This window comes from Melanostigma gelatinosum, assembly GCF_949748355.1.
Source record: "Melanostigma gelatinosum genome assembly, chromosome: 15".
Lineage (NCBI taxonomy): Eukaryota > Metazoa > Chordata > Actinopteri > Perciformes > Zoarcidae > Melanostigma > Melanostigma gelatinosum.
Genome location: NC_136648.1, coordinates 10813066 through 10835633, shown reverse-complemented (window position 1 = coordinate 10835633; position 22568 = coordinate 10813066). Strand labels below are relative to the sequence as shown.

The window sequence follows — 22568 nt, the reverse complement described above, 5'->3', positions numbered from 1 at the left end:
TAGGTTTGCTCTAGGAGGGAGTCACCAGCTGCAGTGGGAGGACCGTGACTCACTCTCCGCCCCAGTGCGCACTGTGGACCTCTTGCCATATTTGGCTGCCTGCTGCTCACTTCCGACACCTCGCCGTCCAATCGGCGGCCGTGTAGATTCGCCAGCCATTACCAGCGCCACACACGACACTGGTGACTCAATATCCCGACCGCCCCGGGGTCCTTCAATAACAAACTCTTCACGTAAACCCATTACAAAGACTGTATCCAATGATCAATTATTCAGCAGACAAAAGTACTCGCGTGTCCATTTTATTTTGTCATATTTACAGATCTGAAGTGCTCAAAAAGACAGCGTACAAATATTATTACAAAGTGTTATTTCAGTCTATCACAAAGTTGTATGAACATAAAAGGTTAAGAAAGTAAGGCAGGTTTCTTTTTTTTTTGTCAGTAAACGCTACACACCTATCTGAGTCCTTGCCTAAAAAGGTGTGATTTTCTTTTTGTTAGTGTTACTCTGTACATACTGTATAGTCGCTGGTGGGATACTCAGTGCTTGACTCAAGTCTTTATGCATAAATTGCTACTTGACATAGTGGGAGATTTGCAGGGCAACGCCTCGTTCACATTTTGTATTTTGTCAATTTACGATTTGATCCCACACATGCTCTGGGAGTCAGAACGCAAGGCTGCATGGGACTTAATCACTTTCATTTTAGCTTTAGCTATGGACACTTGCCATATCAGTGTGACTGAATACATCTTGTAGTTTTTAGTGTGGGGGGGGGGGGGGAGTTTCTTTTTTTAATCTAACAAGTCGCATCAGAGGGGTATTAGGAGCTCCCTCTGAGCTTTGTCCGTGGTTTGCAGGTTTGGTGGCCTCTGCTCTGTAATAATTCATCGCACTGACCGAAGTATCTTGCAGTCTCCATTCTTGCTCTTTGTCTGCAGAAACTTAGTGGATGTAGCCGGAGCGGATAATTTGGTGGAAAATGTCAATGAAACGCAGGGGCTCCCCCGCATGGCTGAACGGGCCACATTAAGCTGCATTTTGGTCCACAAGAAATGTCCCTTGGTTGTTTTTTTTAACCCTTGGTAGTCTAGTAAGCTTGGAGCTGCTGCGTCAAAATGAGCTGGCAGCCGCTGTTGACGTGGTCCATGACCTTTTGCTTGAGCAGAGCCAGCTCGTCCCGGAGGACGTTGGCAGAGGAAACCAGCTCCGTGTTTTGGTTCTTGAGGTTTTTGACCCGGTCCTCCAGCCGGGAGATCCTCTCCAGCTTCCTTTTCCGGCATTTGGAGGCGGCCACCCTGTTCCTCAGGCGCTTCCTCTCCGCTTTGATGCGCTCCTGGTTCTCCATGTTGATGGGGGAGAGCGGCGGGGTGTCGCCAGACATCTCGGGCACCGTCTGCGGCTCCTCTTTGAGCGCGTGTAGCCGCGAGTGCTGCGCCGCCGCCGCCGCCAGCTGGTCCATGTTATTGTGGGACTGCTGCTGGGCGGCTTGGTAACCCAAAGGCGGGTGCCTCTCGCTGGCAGGTGTAGACGCAGAGCCCACGGCCCGGCTGAAAGCCCCCAAGTTTGTGTACGCCGGAGGGTCGGTGCGTACCGTGCAGCTGTAGGGAATCTCGTCGCTTTCGGACGCAGCGGAGCCGGATCCCATGCCGTTGTTCGCGCCGGTCTGCGCGTCAGGGTGGACGGCGGGGGGCTGCTGGTGGTAGTGGAGCTCCGCCAGAGCCCTCACAAACCCCTCCGCGAACCCCTCCTGCTCGTCGGTGATGTTCTTGGGACAGACGAACTGGGTCGGGGTGGGTGTCGTCAGTCCGGTGCAGGACTGAATGATTAATCGCTCCAGTTCAGGCGAGGCCAGCTTCAGCAAGCCGACATCTGGGGACGTCAGGATGTCCAGGGCCTTGGCGCTCAGCTGGGGCCTGAAGTGTTTCGGGTCGTTGAGGTTTAGCGTCATGGTCTGCTTGAGGGTTTTGGGGTTGAACCCATACACCGTCGGCCCGTCATGCTGAGAGCTGGAGCCATTCACGGCTTCGTCGTAAAACGTCGCTTCCATTTTTCTGGACATAAAAGTTTTTTATCACCTAGAATGAGGTCTGTTCTCCTTTTTTCTTGTTAAAAAACCGACTGTTTACATGTGCCCCGTGCCTCCCTAGCTCTCGACTGTCTTCTGGTAGAATCCGCCTATTGTTGAAGTTCAACTCACTTGACAACTTCGTGTCCTGAGAAAACTTTTCTCTCGGGTACCGCGCGATCATCAACAAAAAACCGTTGTTCCCTCCTTCGCCGAGGCTCGGTGTTCCCACACCGGAACTATCCGCTTTGAGTTGATCCTCCGTCCCGAAACGCAGAAACGGGGTCCGAACGGGGATAATACTTTCTATCACTTCCAACGTGGAGACGAACTTTATCCACCTCTAAGCTGCAGCTCTACTGAAAATAACAATGATGTCATTTCTACGGCCTCCGATTGGCTGGAAATGATATAGTGGGTGGGGTGTCTCTAATGACATGCAGGTTGCTCTGACAACTAGCCATATCCCCGCCCCCCCCCGCGATGGCTTCTGGGATTAGGTAATGCAGACGGTGGAGCAATGTACGCCGGGATTACGTAGTGTTTTTGAATATTTAGTTACCCGCTCAATTATTAGTTACCCATCCTGAAGCGAGGGCTGCTCCAGATGGTCCGTGGGGTTTAACCTTGATCAACACACAACAGCGAATCAGTGCTCCCTCAATAAGACGTTTGTGTTCAGGAACATATATAAAGTTACACAAGAGAGCACATTGAAACGATTACCTCATTATCGAAATGCAGTGTCTCGTATGTTACATTACGCTGTTATAGTTTTAAATGTGCTGTACGTTCGCACAGTGAGTGCGATTGGCTGGTAATGTTGAGGGTTAAAGATAGAAGAAAGAAAATTAGGTCACATCTGCATTTCTGCTTTCTTTTGTTGTGAACGCCACATTTTAAGAAAATGGCTCTACTGTACTTGTTTTGAGTTGCTGTTCTAACTTCTTGCAGAGAGAATGAAGATATGTGCTCTGAGAAACATAATCTACGTTAGTGCCTGAATATTATATACATTTTATATAATATTCAGGCACTAACGTTGATTGATAAAACATACAATAAATATGACTGCGGTTTTCATTGTTCTCAACATATAGTCGACCGAGATTTAGACGACAACAACCAACATGGATAGCCACCATACACTGCAGCAAATATGAGTCAAATTGTTACTGTAAACTATAGTATTTATATCAGGTTGTGGTGTACTTGCTACTGGAATTACACAATTCATTAATATTGATTTATAGAGCTAAACATTAAGAATAATCTATATAACAGACATTATGAAACTCTTACTCTTCTAAATTCATATTTTATTGCAGATTCCAATAGATTGTTAAAATATCATAAAATCAAAGTGGTAACAGCTCCAACAACCAATAATTATATGTCATTTGTGACATGTATATATCTTAACCCGGTCATTCATATATGTATGAATTGAGCCAACACACGGAAGTAAGAATAATGCACGGATGAATTAAAAAGAAAGTCGCTGCATTTATTGTCATCAAGGTAAAACGTGATTTATACATCAGTCCTGCTTATAATTTGCCCACTTGATCTTTGCTTGCACACGTATTTCAGTTGCGCGATAATGCAGGAAATATACTCATTACATTCTGTGGTCATAATGTGACTGAAGGCGCTGTACAGCTGCAGTCCACTCTGTCTGGCCATCCCCCCCCCCCCCCCCCCCCCATTGTATTATTCAACATGTTCTCCTCAAGCCAACTATAAATAAGTTAACAGCCCCAGACAGCCTGGGAGAACCAGAGCTGCCTGAGGTCAACACTCTTGAGATGACATGTTGTCCTCACAACGCGACGGGTGCAACACCCATTTGGGAGTATGTGACACCCTGAAGTAGAAATCCAGCGTTGGAATGCTTCAGAAACTTGTGTGTCAAATACCACAGTGGTAATGCAGTTAAACAAGACCCCAGTTTCTTTCCTGGTTCCTCCTCTCCTAACACAATAGAGCAACTTCTACAGAAACGAACTTTCTGAGCCATTTAACTCTCTGTGTCTCTCTTTGAACACCTGCGTTAGGCCCCACTGAGGAGTTGCCTATTTTCCTATCAAACTACCGCTGTGTCCCGGCTGTGCTTCCTGTTTCTCTAGAAGCTTTTCCCCTCTGCTGGCCTGATGGGTTCACATTTTAGATAACAGCGCTTTCCTCCTGCCTGCCCGGGCCAGCTGTTTCCACTGCATGCAGTTTTTATAATCAGGAGCCGGTCCTGCCCCGTCTCCCAAAATGCCGGCTTTTGTTGTGCAGAGGAGGGACAGTCCAGGGTCCATGGAAACACTCACCCCCTTTCATGAGAGAAAAACATAGAGAAAGACTATATATGCATGTGTTGATGTATCAACAGAGCAAAGTTTTGATTACAGCAGGCGTGGACCAGAGGGACACACGCACACACACACGCACCAAGCAGTGAGTGAGACAGATGAGATTTCAAACACTGTCCATGCAGTGTTTGTTGAAGCACATCTGTTTCTTCCTGTCCTGCTGCTTGGTTTTTCTCTGTACTTCATCTCCGCTCATGGTTCCTGGTCCAAACACGCTGATCACAGCCGGCACCGCTTTTTTGAGACAGCTGTTGATCTCCTCTGAGAAAAGAGCCCAATATAGAGGGAAGTGACCAGGCCAGTTGCAGACTAGAAAGTTTCAGAATTAAAGTCTTTCTGCTTTTGATGGCAGGTTTTGTGACATTTTGCCGCCCTAACGCCAACAGATTATTATCTGTTACAGTAAATCATGTCCTTCAGCTTACCTATGTGTGGTTAGTAACTTATGTACACTCTTTACTCATAGTCTTTCATAGACCGTTTTGACAGGAGACATTTTGAGTTAAAAAAAAGCACAAGTGTACTTCACGACATTGCACAATGCACACCATTTAGTTTTGCTTGTTCCAGAGCCCTTGCATTGTGCACACTCAACACGTTCTCATCCCAACTCGTCATATAGTGACGCTTTGTCAGAACCCTCAGCATCACTTTCTGAGGCACTTAGGGGCGTGACCTGAATCAAACTATGATGCTCCACTACGGTCGCTTTAAACACGTGGTTAACGTTGTGAATTAAGACAACTAAACCACTTAGTTAGCTTGAGGAAAAACACCACGGCTGGGCTTAAAACAACTACGTAAACTTAGGTTAAGGCAACAAAACCACTTAGTTCGGTAAGTACGTAAAGCTTGGACAATGTAACGTACGGAAAACATCACTGACGCAACTTACAAATAACTCGAACACCGGCCTCCTGGTTGATTGTTCTTTTGGTTTGACCCATCCACCTCCACATCCTCCCTGTGTGTGTGTGTTTTTTTGGTTTTTTTTGGGGGGGGGGGGTTACTACATCATTACACTCCGGGAGCACTTTCTTTGATTGTCTAATAATTTTATAAAGAAGACAAGAAGTGCGTTGTGCATCAATATCAGACACCGCAAATCAATTAGTTTACTTTGTTTACACAGACAAGATATGGAATAAAACAAATTGCCCCCTTTTTTTGTTTGTTAGTTTGCGGTAATATGGTTGAACACAGTATTATTTAGGATGCATCATAAGAAATTAATAGACACTGAAATAAAACAGCTCTTTTGCACAATTACGTTTGATAAACGAAATGTTTGCCATTCAGTTATTGATAATTGTTATCATAGTCAGACTGGACTACTTTAACTAAATAGAATATGTTTTCGGTGTCATATTATTCTACTTATATGGCATTCCCTGCACAGTCAGTACTATGTTTGGAAGATTTAGACTATTTTTGAGTTACAGTGATTTTTCTATGACCCAATAGTCTTCTAAAAATCGGGATCCTCCAAACAGAAGATGATAACGAGGGAGAGACAGAGAGGGAATATTCTAGTAACACATTCATGGTACTTGACGTCCTTTGGACTTTACACCGCTCAGCATGAGAGGGGGGAAAGAAATCGACTTTGCCCTTTTTGTCCGGTTTCGCGTTCCGTAGCAGCCGCAGTCTACACAGCACAAAGTACGTTTAACAGAAACTCAAAAGTGATATTTTGTGCGCTGATGTACGATTTTGATCAGCTGGTACGTTCGGATATGTTGTTATAACTGGTGTACACATGTCCTCTGTGTATGATAACGTCTGTTGTGAAAGTTATTCTGTGCAAAAGGTGAGTAGAAAGTCTCAGTTGCTGCACTGTAGCGTATCATTCCAGTGTCTCATGCGCCAAAACATACACAATAAGTCATTAATTCAAAGCGAATGTAATATATACATACGTTGATAACTTGATATGTGTTTGGTTTCATCTATTGCGAAACAGTCCATTCACTGTTGACATTGACGGTGTAACCTGGTTAATGATCAACTCGTAGGTAATTCCCCCGCTGCATTCAGCCGGTCTCCTCATGGCTGAGGTTTACTATGTTGGGGTGGACGTGGGCACCGCCAGTGTGAGGGCTGCACTGGTGACCAGGGCTGGCCTGCTGAAGAGCACTGCAGAGGAGCCCATCAGCATCTGGGAGCCCCAGTCTGACCACTATGTGCAGTCCTCCACTGAGATCTGGGAGAAGTGCTGCACAGTGGTCAAGGTAAGTTACTGGCATGGTGACGTAGAGCACTGGTTTATTTGCTGCCTTTAATTAACATGCCCACCCAATAACATCAGACAAACTCAAGTGCCCTATCATAAACCCGATACCCTCTTATAATCTCTCTACAGGTATTACTTATTATGTATACAACCATTGACCGAATGACTCTGAGTATAATTTATATCTGTTCCAGAGAGTTACCCAAAGTGTGGAGAAGAGTCAGGTACGAGGGATCGGCTTTGATGCCACCTGCTCACTCGTGGTTTTGGACCAAAGCTTCCAGCCTGTGCCAGTCAGTCAGGATGGTAAGTGACATATTTATTTTACTCACAGCCTGACCTGTGTACTTCAGGAAAGAATAATGTACATACATCTAATTACACACTTTGGGTTAATAAAGGTGGAATTAATCATGTTTTTGAAATGCTGATTGTAAAATTGTACTAGAATGGATTTGTTTTTCAAGTGTTTTGGCATGAAACCTTTCAGTTGTTGAGTTTAGCTTGGATTGCTGGTTTTAGTCTAATGTAATTGGATACTTTATTGATCCCTGGAGGTAAAACCCCCTCCTACACAGCGAGGTCAGGGGTCAGCTACAGAACAGAACCCCTGGAGCTGGTTGGGATTCATGTTATTTTCAATGGACACAGGAGTCAGGACCCAGGTAGTTAGGTTAAATGGCCGATCATATGCTGCCTAGACAATAGATTAATATCACAGTCTGAGTTTTGTTCATCATCTCCTCATAGACCAATTTAATCTTAAAATATTTGGTGTGTTTACATTTTGCTCTCACTCTAACCGCATCCTCCCCCTTCCCCTCCTGACTTTCCCAGGTGACAAACAAAGGAACATGGTGATGTGGATGGACCATCGTGCTGAAGAGCAGGCCGCTCGTATAACCAACACCGGTCACAGGGTCCTGAGCAGGGTGGGAGGGGTCATGTCACCAGAGTTGCAGCCCCCTAAGCTGCTCTGGCTCAAAGAGGTGAGAGGTGACCGAGGTCACCACAGGATCGCTGATCTCTATACGTTTTATTGTCGCTCTCTGTATTGGCTGCTGGTTAACATGTGTGGTGTTGTTGTAGTTTTTCTTCTTTAGTCATCTTTTTCTCTCCATATTTGTCCTCTTAACCTGTAGTGCTATTTACCGATGTAGGTTGCTTTGGTGTGACTTGCCTAGTTTTAGAGATATCGTTCATAGAGATGTCTGTCGTCTCTCCAATATCATGGGACTATCTGGCACTCGGCTTGTGGTGCTCAAAGCGCCAAAAAAATACATCTGAAAAAGTAATGTCTCTATCTCCATAAATCATGACCCGGTTACTGAAGATAACCCACAGACCTTGTTGTGAGCAGTTTCACGTAGGATCTATAGGTCCATCGCAGAGATCTCTGCGGCCAATATCGCCAACACTCACAAACACAATCTAGACTGATGAATACCACGACAGGTTAGAGGCAAAATATGTATTTTTCATTTTTCAAGTGAACTGTCCCTTTTTTAAGGTCTGATCATTGGTTCATCAGCACACGTTTATTTTGTCTTACAATCAGAATCTAAGAGAAAGCTGCTGGAACAAAGCTGCTCACTTTTTCGACCTTCCAGACTTCCTGTCGTGGAAGGCAACGGGCTCTTTGACTCGGTGAGCTTTGTTTGATGTTTAAGCCTCCTTTTTATTTAAATGTGCAATATGTGTTTGAAACATGCATATCAGAGTGGGATTAAAAGAGTTTTTACAGTGACCTACAAATTGTTGTTGGTGACTAGTCTCATAATGATAAGATGACGCTAAGCTGCTGAACTATTATCCTTGTATTGAAAAGAAAGAATGGGGTTATTCTGAGACATTTTAAGAAATGTGGGTTTCATCATAGACGAGTGTTTTTTGATGCTTTGGTCTTCACCGGATGCTCTTGATGTGTCGGCGATGTTTCACAGGTCTTTATGTACTCTGGTGTGTAAATGGACTTATTGCCCTCCAGATGGATGGGATGCTGGTTTTTGGACCAACATTGGACTCGAGGATCTCCTGGAAAACAACTTTTCCAAAATAGGTAAATACATCAACAAACAAGCTAATAATCAATTGTATATTTTAAGATGGAAAGAAAACAACATCTTGTTAACTTCTTGTTCTTTTCAAACACGTCATCTACTCAAGGGTTCTTCTGTCATTATTTAAGCCGTGCCGTGTTGTGTCATCCAGGCAGCGCGACTTGTTCTCCGGGGAGCCCGTTGGGAGACGGCCTCACCCGGGAGGCAGCAGCAGAGTTGAGTTTGGAGCCAGGAACTGCAGTCGGCGCTTCTCTCATCGATGCTCATGCTGGAGGCCTTGGTATTAACCTGTTTATTGAACCAGTCTTTTACTGCCTCATATATCTATTTTGTCCTGTGTGTAGGCAGATTTCTAGGTCCCACGTGGCTTTTAAAGTTGAAAAGTTTTGAAACTATAAACTTTAATAACCATAAAGCATGAAATGTGTCGTGAGTAAGGTGCACAGGGCAAAGCTATGTTTACCAATCTTGCCAGACCTTGATACTTCAAAAGACACCAGAGGGAGGCAGGAGATTTAATATTCATGTCTAAAGTTGACATTTTGTTTTAAAAAGATGAAGCTCCTGGAGTGTCAAAAATGTAGATGTCCCTTCACGAGGGAGCATAAATAAACCTAACTTCATGACTGGTTAAAATGTTAATATTTCTTGCTCAACAATATAAAGCTCAGCATAGTTGTGGCGATAGAGAAGGTCAGGTGCTCGTCAACACTAGATTTCACTTTCAGGGGAATGTAAATATCCACAGCATGTTCTTGGAATAGTTTTCAGTATCTTGTGCACAAAGCTGAAAACCTGACCTGGTACCTAAGGAAAGCCATTAAAGTGTCCCAAAGGAAAAGAGTTTATTCTCCGGGGTAATTGATGCTTGATTTCAAATATTGACTGTGCACAAATCTGTATTCTGGCCTGTTGGTGGTGCTCGATGAAAGGCCAGGGGTCTAGGGAGGATGAGCATCATCATGTACAATGTTCATGGCACTCTGAGCCAGTAGTTTTATTTAGTAGTATTTATCGTTTTTTTCCTTTGTAGATGTACAACAAGGGAATGACTTGAATTGAGAGTAATTGAAGAAGGGGGTTTTGCAATAACTAATATGCATTTTAGACTGCTAGCCCACCAAAACACTGTCTGCTTTGTTAGTTTGGGACAAAAATGAAATAAGATGCAACAAATAAAAAAAGCCACTAATTAATGCTGCTGTATTACTGTATCTCTGGGCACTTTGTTCGCTTCAGGGCAGCAGTCGACCATTCCTCCGGCTCACAAACCCGACCCATCTGGTTTTGCTCTGGGAGATAAACTGCTCATGAACTCTGCCCTCTGACCTCCGCCTATCACACATTGTCATATTGGTCCGAGGCTAAAACACTCATGTCACAGTGATGCACACCCCCCTGCCCCCTCACACAGATGAACCTTCCACCTTAAACTCAAACCAGCTTGACAAACATTATTCCAGCAGTTAGTGGCACTGCTGAATTCCATGTGAAGGTTAAAGGAGCACTTCAAAAGGATTTAAAGCTTTTCATCTGCAAATCATCGTGATTTGTCCCCGACAAAGGGGAATTTTGCCAACGTTGTATTGGGAAACACCAAAAAAAATGTTTACGCGTGTTTTTCCCCTGCAAATTATTATTCCTGATGGTTACAAAATTGGATTTAAAAACATGTGTGCTTTTTCTCTGTCCAGGTGTGATAGGTGCAGATATAAAAGGCTTTCAGTTGCCCTGTGAGGACCAGCCGATCACCTCGCGCATGGCGTTGATCTGTGGAACATCAACCTGTCACATGGCGGTGAGCAGTTTACAACTACATTTCACCTGCTGGATGAGTTTTTGAAAAATACTCTTAAATATAACATATATAAGGTATGAACTCCATGATGACCTTTCTGACACTTTCACACTTTTTCTGACCTTAAAGTTGATGTAAAACTAAGATAATACTAATAGGGTATGCAATCTATTAGAAGTAGTCTGATGAGAATGTAATCTAACGTTGAAAGAGTAGTGGTTTCCATGACAGTATTTCGTGTTCTCTTTTAACTGCAGCTGTACCTACATCTTTGTAGGTTGCCAGTGTGATATGCTATGCAAACTAAAACATGACATTGTTCATCCATGTGCATCAGATCAGCAAGCAGCCTCTGTTTGTGCCAGGAGTGTGGGGGCCCTGCCTGTCTGCCATGGTGCCTGGCATGTGGCTCAACGAGGGAGGACAGAGTGCTACAGGAAGGCTGGTCAGTTCTCTGTCAAGCTTTAAGCAGGCTTTCACTGACCTGCTTAATGCTGCGCAGCAACAGAAGAGACAAAATGTATACAATCCGTGTGTAGACGCACCCAAAAGTCACCCAGACGTGAGCAACTGGCCACATAAACGACGATGTTTAAAAGCCGTCTGTCTCAATTAAAAGTTTAACCAATCATTGAAAATAAATGACTGACAATAAACAACAGTTTAATCGTCACAGTCATCAGCTGGGTCACCTGTAATCCTTTCTGTTGAACTGTGTTGCTGACTCCTCCCTCAGATCGACCACATGGTGAAGGGCCACGCCGCCTACACCCAGCTCCAGGAACAGGCACGGCAGAGGTCAGCTGATTCATTTAGCACCTCCCAAAATCCTTCCAGCACAGCTGTCATCCCTGGTTAGCTGACGTATAATAATGTTTAGTCAGCTTTGGGAAGGTTAGAAGCTGAGTAAGGTTGTGTACTCTAAACCGGCTATTCTCAACCACTGGTGGGCATCAGAGCGACATCTAGTGGGCTGCGGATGTACGGCCGAATGGTTCGATTCAGTAAAAAAAAATACTAGACTATGGACTCATTTACAACGCTAGTTGTTTTAAAATCAAAATGTGTTAAAAATTTCACATAAAAAAAACAAACATAGTAATTCAAACAAAGCATTATTTTAATGATGCATCATTTTAACGACACATCACGGCAGAATGTGTTTTGCCACCGTTAGCTAGCTCACGTTCCCTCAGACACAGTGGCACAAAATAGATTGGTTATTGAAACGATACATACATACATTGTTCATGTTCGCCCACTGGTATAGCTTACTGGAACACTTAATGAGCCGTCGTTAATGTCATTAACACCTCTGCTTTTCCTGGTATTTCATGTCAAAACACCTTCAGTGATGAAGGCCTCCAGCAGTTTCTGAACGACTTTAATCTTATCTCATCAGACTGAGTTCTTTATTTCCCTCCTGTTATTTTTCCCAGATGTCCCCTTAGTGGCGAGAACATCTACAGCTACCTGAACACCCACCTGAGTTCAATGGCTCCCTCCGGTTCTACCGTTGACCGGCTGGGCTCCAGTCTTCACGTGTGGCCGGACTTCCACGGCAACAGGTCGCCCCTGGCTGACCCCACCTTGAAGGGCTCGGTGAGGGGACATGTAATATCATTGACTGCTCTACAGAGTGGGAGCGGCCGTTGCAGACCCTCCTAAAACTGTGAAGTATGCTTGAGAGGTTGCTTGTTGATTGTATTGTAAATTTGTTTTATTTAACATTTTGAGAAATACGCATATTTGCTTTCTGTGGGTGAGTTAGATGAGAAGATTGACGCTATCCTGGTGTCAATGTTCTCATGTACATCTTAGAAACTATTCTTTTATCCAAAATAAATTCAGAATACTGTTAGCTATCAGCTAGCTGAAGCACCTAACTTTACAAAGCACCAGTCAGACTTAGGGTCAATCCTTGTCGCACAACAAAATAGTTCATCTCATGTTTGTTTTTTTATTACACTGACAACATTCACTTTTAAAGATTTCACAGAACTATTTTAAAGGTGCAAAGAATTAACGTGACTGAAATGATTTCTGTATTCAGTTAGCTCATCATTGTTTCCTGACCACATCTGTCTGTAGGTTCGTGGTGCAGAGAACTGTTGAGTATTGTTTCGACTGCATTCACCAACCTTTTTGTTGGTGAATGCACCTCTCTTGTGACTATTATTCAGCACTGGGACAATTTGGCACGAATGACTCATTACTGTTTTAAAGGTGATCGGACTGCCACTCTCCCAAACCTTGGATGACTTGGCCCTGCTCTATTTGGCCACTGTACAGGCCCTCGCTGTGAGTCTACTGTGTTTTATTTGTTTCAAAATGTCGTATGACTTTCTCTGAGCCTCACTCTGACAACCTTGTACCTTAAAGCAGTGATTCTCAAGAGTGGGTCCGAGGACCCCCAGAATTATGTGGCACGGAGTCAGGAGGTCCGTGATTTGCTTCGCTTGGATTATTAGCCAGCTAGCTAGCTGGTGAGCGTGGAGAAATATCAATCTGAGTTATATCGAGTTAGATTTTATTGAGAAGAGCGACATCAGATTACAAAGAACCCTTCATTTAAGAACAAAACAAAGTGGTATTAGCCTGATTCTAATTGAAATGGGGTTCTGATTATCATTATGAAACAGCTCTGACCTATTGAGGTTGAAAAGCATTAGAGTACAAACGGTTTCTATGGCATCGAAGAGTAGAAATGGTAGTAAGCATATAGCTAAATTAGTGTTTTGATTATGAGGGTCCTTGGAAAATGTTCTCCCCTGTAAGGGGTCCCTGGCCCCAAAAGGTTTGAGAACCCCTGCCTTAAAGTGTGAAGGAAGGTGTATTTGTTAACTGGTAACCTGACTCTCCTTTCATCTTCTTCTCTGGTTTCAGCTTGGGACTCTTCATATTCTGGAGGCCATGAAGGAAGCAGGTCATGACATCAGAATCCTCTTCATGTGTGGCGGGTTGAGCAAAAACGACCTGTTTGTCCAGATTCACGCTAACGCTACAGGTATGAAATACTAACGAGGCATGATGACAGCTTTGATGTTGTGAGTGACAGTTCAGCTAAATAAAGACATTTATCCACAAGTGTTGAACAGTCGTAACCCAAAAACTTCTGGTTTCTGTACAATTTCTACTGAACCGTACACATTGTTATGAAAACCTTTGTTTAACCTCCCATTTAAGCTCAATCCACTTTTTGTGAATATTGTCCTCTTCAGGATTGCCTGTGGTGCTGCCAGACCAGGTGGAGGCTGTGTTGATCGGAGCAGCAGTCCTGGGTGCATGTGCATCACAGGACTACAGCACTGTACAGGTGGAGTGGCCCATAGTGTCTAAACTAAGGTCATAAAAGTGACGGCTTAGACAGAAGAGACTGAATTATTTCGGTTACATTTGGAGCTAATAATTAGGAATATCCTTGTGTGCTTTTACACAAATGTTCTTAATGTGTTTTCAAATATCCACATGTAAATACAACGACTGTCAAAAAACGGGCCACTGCTGATGATAAATATTCCAGGGAAATTTGATGTTTTTTGTACTAGATGACAAGATATAACTTTCTTGCAAAAATATCACACAAAATCACAGATTCTCAAAAATATGTAATTAGTTACAGTTGTCTCTTTGTTTACTCTTCAACATACACTCACCTGGAAATCTGTTGTACAAGTACAGTAGTAGTATTCCAATGGAAATACACTAAGACATCATAAATAGTCACAATGGAAATGTACATTTGCTGTTTCATGCAAGTGGAAACGACAGCACAAACCCTTACCCTCGTGCTGAATATAGCATGAGAGGTACTGTAAGTTGTTTTGCTCTTCTGAATGCACTCTTCTGTGTGTGTGTGTGTGTGTTGCAATGAACATCTTGGTTCCCAAAATCATAAAATGTTTTTATATGTTTAAAAAGACCCAACGGGATAGCGTCTTTCATTAGAGCCCCTCTGTCTTCTAAATGTCCACTTCCTGCAAACCACACACCTCCAGTTTGTAGCTCAGATTTACTTTTAAAATGTCTCAAGCAAAACCTGAAATAACAATACTTTTTATTTTTTTTCTTGAGCCACAGCAGACATTATGCTGTTGTTTCCACAGTCTGTAGTCCTCATGACGATTAAACTGAGCTTCACGGGGGAAATCAGTGGCGTTCCCCTATAAAAAAAAGTGTTGATTTTGCAATATATTTAGCAGTTTGCAATCCAATGCTCTTATTTTGTCGTCTAAATTAAATTGACCGGAAAAAGTATAAAGTGCAAAGTGCTTGCCTCAGCCACAGAGACGATTTGTGGCACAATGTGTTTCTGAAGTGATGGTTAAATCTTTTAGGTCAAGCTGTCATCCCTCTGTGTCGCAGTACCAAAGCTCGGAGCACAGGGGAATGGCAAGCTTTTAAGCCAGATATACTAAAAATAAGACGTTATTGTATCGACTAGGCTGCACCTGTCAACCCATTTTCAGCCATAATCACTGCAGGCAGTTGTTGTGTCTGATCCTCTGAGCTGCACACAGTCAACTGGCTGGATTTGTTTTTTAGTCTCAGGCAGCAGAGAGGCCCTGCACTGCATTAGTCATAAACTCAGAAACCACTGTAGCTGCCTGGTGTTAATGCTATAACTGGGTCACGGCTGGTACTGAATGTGCATAACATGATTTATTGAATGATATTTGTCTTTGCAATTTATGTTTTAGGAGGCAATGGAGGGAATGGCTAAAGTGGGGAAAGTTGTTCAGCCTGACTTTGAGCTGCAGAGGTGAGACAAAGAGAGTTATATTTTAATATCGGGGGAAAGTCATGGTCGCTGTAATGGTCTGTGGGATAGAAATATGAACGAGTTAAATATATATGATGTTTAATTCAGTAAGATTGCAACATATCAACATATTTTATCCAAGCAAATGTTGACTTATTCAACAACTTGCCTTTTCAAAGGAACCAGAAATCAGTTTATTTACCATCATATACATTCATGCAGTTAAAAGATATATATATATATATTTTTACTTTTACTTTTACTTGTACTGGGAAGCATTGCTTTTAAATGTTTAAATATATATTAAAAAGATTGTACAATATTGCGCAAGCAAAGTCAAGGCGAGGTTGTGAGTCGTGAGGGAACTTCGTGATGTAAGAAGTCTGCGTGTTTTGTTACAAACTGAAACATCCACTTCCATGCATCACATTTGTGTAATTATTGTCGGCGTTTCATGCTTTTCTCAGCTTCTATGAGAGAAAGTACACAGTGTTCCTGCGACTGTTCGCCCACCAGAGGGAGTACCAGGCCCTCATGAACCAGAGATGACATCACTGGTGGGAGGCGGCCGAGCTGGAACTGACTCTCTCTTTCGTCACAGTGATGACAAATCCGCACACTGGCGATGAGAACACTCGTCTTCTTGACCTTGCTGCTTTTCCTGATATGAACAACCCCGTTTTTTTATAATTATATCAACACCATGAAGGACAACAGCACTCCGAGGCTGAATATCTGTCAGGAGGTTTACTCGGTTCTCATTATGTGATCTTAGGATTTCAAACCACCTGGCAGATGACAGTAGAGAAAGACCTCTGTGGAGACGAGCTGCTGTCTGCCTTTTAGATCCACTGCTGCAGTTCCACCCAAAATGAAGAGGAGTGAATGTGGCGACATCAACAGATATGATGACTCGCACCTCGGCTCCCTCCTCAGATAAACGCCTGAGTGTGTTCTTAATAAATAATTGATACGATAAGTCTGTGCTCATGCCTTTCACCAGTCACTCCAACCTAATGTGTTTTGATATATAATTCATTTTTAATCATCTTGTCCTTGTCCTATTTTATCCGATTTCCTATTACCTCCACTGTCCTGAACCTCTCCTGTCTGCTGGTCACAGAGAGCAGCCTGTTGCCAGCAGTCCCCAGGATCCGAGTTGATAAGCTCTTCACTGATGCCGTCGACACGGTGAGGGGGAACGCCGAAACCTACACAGCTGAGTGAACAGCAGCCTTCAAACAGAACTACCATATGATAGAGAAGGGACCGGGGAGGGGGGCTGATGGCCAAAGCTAACAAACTCATGCAGGTGCTTCTGAACGGTAGCGTCCACAAGTCATGACAGAGCAAATTTATTGTTCATTATTTAGGTTAAAAATGAACCGTAATGCATTTATTGTCCCACACAGGTGAAATGTCTACGACGACGACTCAACCGTTGGAGTGTAGATACAAGACTTTTAGTGAAATTTGAATATGACCCCGCAGAACCAATGCAAGCTACAGTAATCATTTATGTTGAAAGGAGGCAACTGTACATGTGAAACTGTTTTTATTGAAGTACAGGTCAGATAAATTGTTTGCCCTCATTACGTAATCCTTTGTGTAACACCATGAACCACTTCCTCTTGCATTGGTCAAAGAAAAACAGGTGCATGGTTAAACAATACACATATGATCCAAAATATCACTGTTACAAAGTAGAAGCTTCTCTGACATATTGTTTGTAATATATATGTTCCCATCTCATCCCTATCTTTCCAAAAATAATCCCCCTTTTGAAAAGTAGGCCGACCATTACATCTTTTATTATTGGAGTTGCAGATGCTGTAAAACCTCTAATTTAGAAAAGCCCGACATATATTCCTGAAGACATTGGTTGTTGTTCCCTGTTATGCCTGCTGACTGGTTTATTGACCCGGTAGGGACAAAAACTAGCAGAAGGTCCAAGAACGAGAGCTGCTGGATTGAGTGCAGCACAAGTGAGTGTTGAATGTCGGTGTTGTCCCTGCCCGTGACTATTGCTGAGGTGTGTAGCGCAGGTACTTCTTGCCAGAGGGCAGGTCTTTGGAGTAGACGCCAGATGGGAACGAAGAGGCGGCCTCCTCCTCGGACATGCTGGGAGGGACCATCACACAGTCTCCAGGCTGGAGGGAAAAGAAACCAGGTTATTTTTGCACGGCAGCAGGTCAATTCCTGTTTCTGTTATCTTTGTGGTCGGCTGCTGAAATGATTGGTGTAAACCGAGGTCACTTATCAAAGGTGTGACGTACCTTCCAGTCGGCAGGTGTGGCCAGTCGTGTCCCTGCTGTCAGCTGGAGGGAGTCCACCACTCGCAAAATCTCATCAAAGTTGCGTCCGGTGGTGGCCGGGTAGAGGAGTGACAGTTTTAGCTTTTTGTCAGGGCCGATGATAAACACCTACACAAACAAAGACAGAGAGGTGGAGCCTGACAAGGTTACTGTTTATTCTATCTGCATGAGAGTAGATACTGTAGTTTAAATGCTTCCTGTTAAGTAGGGAAGTTGGATTTTGATTGTGAAGACTCTTACACAGCGGGCAGTGAGCGGCAGGCCGTCTTTGTCCTTCTCATCTGGGTCCAGCATGCCCAGGGCCACTGCCATCTCCCGTTTACTGTCCGCTATGATGGGAAAGGGCAGCGAGCAGCAAGCAGACTCCTCACAGTTGTATGCCAGGATGTCCTAGTCAGTACAGAGACACACAAGCCCGTAGTTATTTATAGCTACACCTTGAGCGATTTTCTTCAAATTTGGCACAAATATATATATATATATATATTTTCAACCATATTGGCATGATTTGTATTGATATGTATTAGTAGTCATCAAATCCATTGTTAAAAAGGTTATGTGTAACCTGGCTAACTCCTAATTCCTTTAATGTTAGAATCGACTAAACTTCTTTCGACCTGCAAAGAACTATGATTACCGGATTGCTCACCGTAAAGACGGAGCTCACTACATAACAGTTTTACCAGCTGGGAAGTCCAAACTTTGATGCTCAGTATGCCATAAACATCCTTCTGTACGTGTTGATGCTGTAACTATCACACCTTGGTCCAGCCGTGATGGTCCTCCAGGCAGTCGATGGACAGGGCGATCATTTTGACGTTGCGTTTACTGAACTCACTGCTCAGTCTGGCAGCTCGACCCAGCTCTGTGGTGCACACCGGGGTGTAATCTCTGGGGTGGGAGAACAGGATTCCCCATCTGGAATTAAAAAGAGCGATCAGTGAGGCCGTGTCAGGTATATTTAAGGGTCTGTGCTTCTGTAATGAGGAGATGCAAGCTGAGGTTTCACTAACAGGTTTCCATCGCACGTTTCCTCTCATCAGACAAAGATCTCTAATATTGTGGTTACACAATCGGATGAAGATGAGCATGCGTCTGACACCTGACAGGATGTGACCTCTTTGTGACAGAAGAGGCTTTTTTTCTTGAAGTCAGCGATGTGGTTTTGCACCATCGAGGGGTTTAAGCTTTGAACTCTTATTGACTCTTTTGAACTTATTTAAGCTTTTCAGTTGGAAACTTCACTATCTGATCAACAGCCCGATGATCTGGTCATAAACCGCTGTACATCTGAAGGCTGCTAGAGATTCATGTGTCCACCACATTATAGAAGGTTATTTTTAATGACATGTGCACCTATAGGCTATACAATACCACCTTTAAAGCCAGGTCTTGATGCTATCATAAGCAAATGTCTAAAGCAGAAGTCAGTAGCAGTAACAGGAACTGGGCGCGAGCTCTCTCCCTCTCTAAGCTGCAAACTCTGTAAGCCTACAAATAAATATCCAAGGATATCAATATTCAAGAAGCCTACTTACGAATCACCGAGAAATTCGTGCATTTTGATTTTGCCATTGGTGGTCTCCACCTCGAAATCTGGAAGTACATCTCCGAGCAGCAGTCCCGGCATGTTCAGTGTGACCGTGGAGGTGTTCCGTCTGTTCAGCAACAGCTCTGATGACAGACCCTTAATACAAAGGGGGCGGAAGCTTCCCTCTCAACAGGCTACTCTATTTACATATGCATCCCCTGTGAACTGCACAGGACTGCATAAAATGATTGACTGACTCCCAGAAAGCGGCGCGCTCAGGTCGCGTTTTGATTGATTGGCACAGTTGTCTCCATTTAATTGGAGCATTTTGTATTTTAAATAAAAAGGCCAATTAAAGGCAACTGTGCACCATTTACAGATATTGTTTTGTATCTTACTGACACAGTGAATGTGTTGGTGGCTGAGGAGGAATGCTGAAACCCATTTTAAAATGACACTACCAGGTAAAGTGCAGTGCGTCTCACTCATGGCATTATAATACATCCCATCTCCTTTTACAGTGCCAACCACCATCTACTATTGTCATTCACAAACTAAACTTTAAACCAATTTGTGAATATTTTGCGTGGTTTTGCCTTTAGACTAAAGCCAGTTTAGGCAGGAGCATGATTGAAGTAGAATAAACTCTTACTCACTAGAGCTGGTATAGGCTATGCATGATGCAGATGCAAACAGTTGTCCACAGAGGGCAGTGAATACCAGGAATATGGTTGCAAAGGACAACATGGGGGCTTGTGCATAGTGGTGTAGCTGCTTCAGTTTTTTTTTTACTAAAGATGCTCTACAGTCTCAACTGTCTCTGATTTTATGTAGAAATGTAAGGATTTAGAAATGTATGTATATCTCCTTCCAACCTCTCCGGGTAATGTGTAGTGTGGCTATGAATATGTTTGCAATTAAATGGCAAAGTATGACACAAACAAGCAAGCATGTAATTGTTTTATTTTTTATCGAGACTTAAATATGTCAACATTTGTAAAAAGCTAAAATATTTCACAATTTTAAACCATGATTACTGTTTGTAATAACCACTGAGATTATCAAGGGCTCCAGCTACATTAATCTGCTTTACGATTACATTTCTGTTTCATTATCTTATTTACAATAGGAACACAAAAAATAGATTTTAAAAATGCAAAACACATAGCCCACCAAGCTTTGCAATAACCCCAGTACAATGCAAATGATTATATGTTTTATCTCATTCCCTTGCTCTTCAGTCCTGTTAACAGCAGTTTCTCTCCGTCTGCGTCCTCTTTAGCTGCTGCCATGGCTGACCCTGCCCAGTCTGATGTCATAGGTGACCATGTGGAAGTTGTCCCAAGCGTACAGCTTCCTCTGGACGTGGTTGTAGTCCACCATGCTGTTGTAACGGTACTTGTTCTTGAAGGGCAGCGCAAGAGCCCGCCCCACGCTGGTGGTGGTGTCAAACACGTAGTTGATGGTGGTGTTGGGCGCAGTGTAGCTGGCCACCGTGTACAGACGTCCACACACCATGAAAGCATTGGCCACTGTGTTCTTCCTGATGCTGGTCTCCCAGTTCCTCTTCACATCCAGGCTCTTGGGATCCAGCTGGGAAACCACAATTGCACCCTTTGCCTTACTTGTGCTGTAGATAGCCCACATGCCCTGCTCGTCCGCCGCCAGGTCGATGTCAGTTTAGCCGCCCCAGGAGTAAGGGTGCTGGCCATGGAAGCCCGCGTGAGGCAGCTCCCGCCGTGATGCCAGGCTCTCAGAGGTTGCGGCTGCGTTTGCGGCAAGTCTACTTGTCTGTATACAATTGCAATCCAACAGATTCTGTGATATTTTAGTCGCGACCACAGTGGTGGACCGACCGATGAACAGATGGGCCGGCATTGCCAACCCCCTAGAGCCCTGCTGCTTGCAAAGCTTAAAACATGGCTTAAAAGGCTGAGCATGAAAGCCATGGATTTTAATTTGACTGGACACATTATAGTGGAAACTAAAACTTTTTATTCTGAAAATGGTCCCCTCAGGCTTTCTTTTCTCGATTTACAGGAGGCAGGTGGGCAACCGGTGTTCTAACTGTCTCCATGTGATACGTCTGGGACCTGGTCTGGGTCTGTGCCGACCAGAGAGGCCAAAAAGCACAAACGTCCCCACTGGACTCCAATTCAAGAGTATCCATTGTAAGTGTGCAAATTATTTTGGTCTCTGAGTGGGTAAAGTTATGAACTGATAGCACTTCTTCTGTCCACTGTCTTTTTCCTTCATCAACATGCTGTTGCTGCCCTCTGTGGCAAAATATTTTTATATAAATACCGACAGCAATGGACCAGTTTACCCTGAGAAGCAGCTTGCAGCGCACATCTGTGTTTGGTTCCATCAAACTGCTGCCTGGTTAACCTGTCCAAACTCGGCCTGTGGAAACTCACCAGTATTCCACAATGTTTTTACCACTAAGTTGTGTTTTCCTTATGTAACATCATGTCTCATACGACGTGTAAGTGAGCACAGGGGATCCTAACAAACAACCTTCTCCACAAGGATTCTCTCTTCATGCTAGGCAGCTAAGCGAGCCAAGACTCGATGCTTGTCTGCTGAAGTGCTCAACATGCACAGCTTGAGCTCAGGATACGCTGATGATGATGGTGCGTGCAGTGTGTTATAGTGCTGTCTTTGGATACAATGCTTTTCTTAGTTTTCAGAGATACTGGGCCTCCGTGTCGCTATTCAATTACAGAACATATGACATTATAGATGTTAAAAGTAAGAAAAAATTAAACCTGCAGTAATTCTATGTAACAGAAACATTCATTTTCTTATCTCTCATCTTGATTGTGACTCTTCAGAATTATCTTGGGACCCCTTCGGGTGTCGTGACCCCCAGGTTGAGAACCACTGTCTTAAAGGCTACAGAAAGGTTACCTTACTGAGTTCTACAGTACCTCAGAAAAATAATGCAAATAAAAATGACCGTGAACCAAATATGAGTAATATTATCAGACGGCAAAATTAGCGAAAAATAGTTGACATCATAGTTATTTTGGCAGTTATTTCAAAAGCCCTTTTTAAAGTACAATCCCAATATGGAATATTAATTCCATAATATGATGCAACAGGAAGCAGAGAGGAGGGGGGGGGGGGAGACATTGCGATCGTCGAAGAAAAACAAAACTAATGAGAGAAACAGTGCGATTGCTGAGTTTGTTTGCGCAGCAGCCACTACAATCTGATCAGGGATTTAGAGGAAGTCCGGCAGAAGAGATTTTATGAAGCAGGAAGGTGGGCTTGTGCGTGCCAGTTCTCTCACACTGATTCATTAAGACATCGACATCATAAGTATCCATTGAGCCATGAATAATTTGAATAACACCCTCACAGAACAATCGTTGGCTCGCCAGACGTGCATTTACAGGTGTGAGGTGTTGCATAACAGGCCTTCGCATACTGTAG

The 22568-nt window shown here is 43.6% G+C and overlaps 4 protein-coding genes across 5 annotated transcripts; 1 reads left to right on the top strand and 3 right to left on the bottom strand.

Moving 5' to 3' along the window:
- Nucleotides 1-38: 38 nt before the first annotated feature.
- On the bottom strand, nt 39-2491 carry LOC306788819 (transcription factor Jun-like). The gene has a single exon (XM_079284485.1). It carries the CDS (start codon nt 2063-2065, stop codon nt 1094-1096), a length of 972 nt encoding a protein of 323 aa, XP_079140611.1. The 5' UTR covers nt 2066-2491; the 3' UTR covers nt 39-1093.
- Nucleotides 2492-6155: 3664 nt separating this feature from the next.
- fggy (FGGY carbohydrate kinase domain containing) lies at nt 6156-16146 on the top strand. Of its 2 annotated transcripts, none has more exons than XM_079285750.1 (16): nt 6156-6241; nt 6447-6662; nt 6859-6970; nt 7502-7653; nt 8223-8311; nt 8608-8723; nt 8876-9004; nt 10419-10522; nt 10860-10967; nt 11259-11320; nt 11962-12124; nt 12749-12823; nt 13409-13529; nt 13744-13838; nt 15223-15284; nt 15752-16146. In XM_079285750.1, the coding sequence occupies exons 1-16, from the start codon at nt 6191-6193 to the stop codon at nt 15831-15833; spliced, it is 1737 nt and encodes a 578-aa protein (XP_079141876.1). In that variant the 5' UTR covers nt 6156-6190; the 3' UTR covers nt 15834-16146. The 2 variants fall into 2 exon arrangements, with proteins under 2 accessions (XP_079141876.1, XP_079141875.1); XM_079285749.1 differs by having other exon boundaries at nt 8831-9004.
- Nucleotides 16147-16981: 835 nt separating this feature from the next.
- On the bottom strand, nt 16982-19245 carry LOC306788864 (peroxiredoxin-6-like). Its single transcript, XM_079284540.1, has 5 exons — nt 19138-19245; nt 18361-18517; nt 17840-17989; nt 17561-17707; nt 16982-17434 (listed from the first exon to the last, which is right to left on the bottom strand). Exons 1-5 carry the CDS (start codon nt 19227-19229, stop codon nt 17306-17308), a joined length of 675 nt encoding a protein of 224 aa, XP_079140666.1. The 5' UTR covers nt 19230-19245; the 3' UTR covers nt 16982-17305.
- Nucleotides 19246-20408: 1163 nt separating this feature from the next.
- LOC306789785 (myocilin-like) lies at nt 20409-21008 on the bottom strand (the record flags this gene model as incomplete). The annotated part of the gene is given in 2 exon segments (XM_079285856.1): nt 20409-20810; nt 20814-21008. Coding segments are annotated over 2 exon segments (597 nt in total).
- Nucleotides 21009-22568: the final 1560 nt, after the last annotated feature.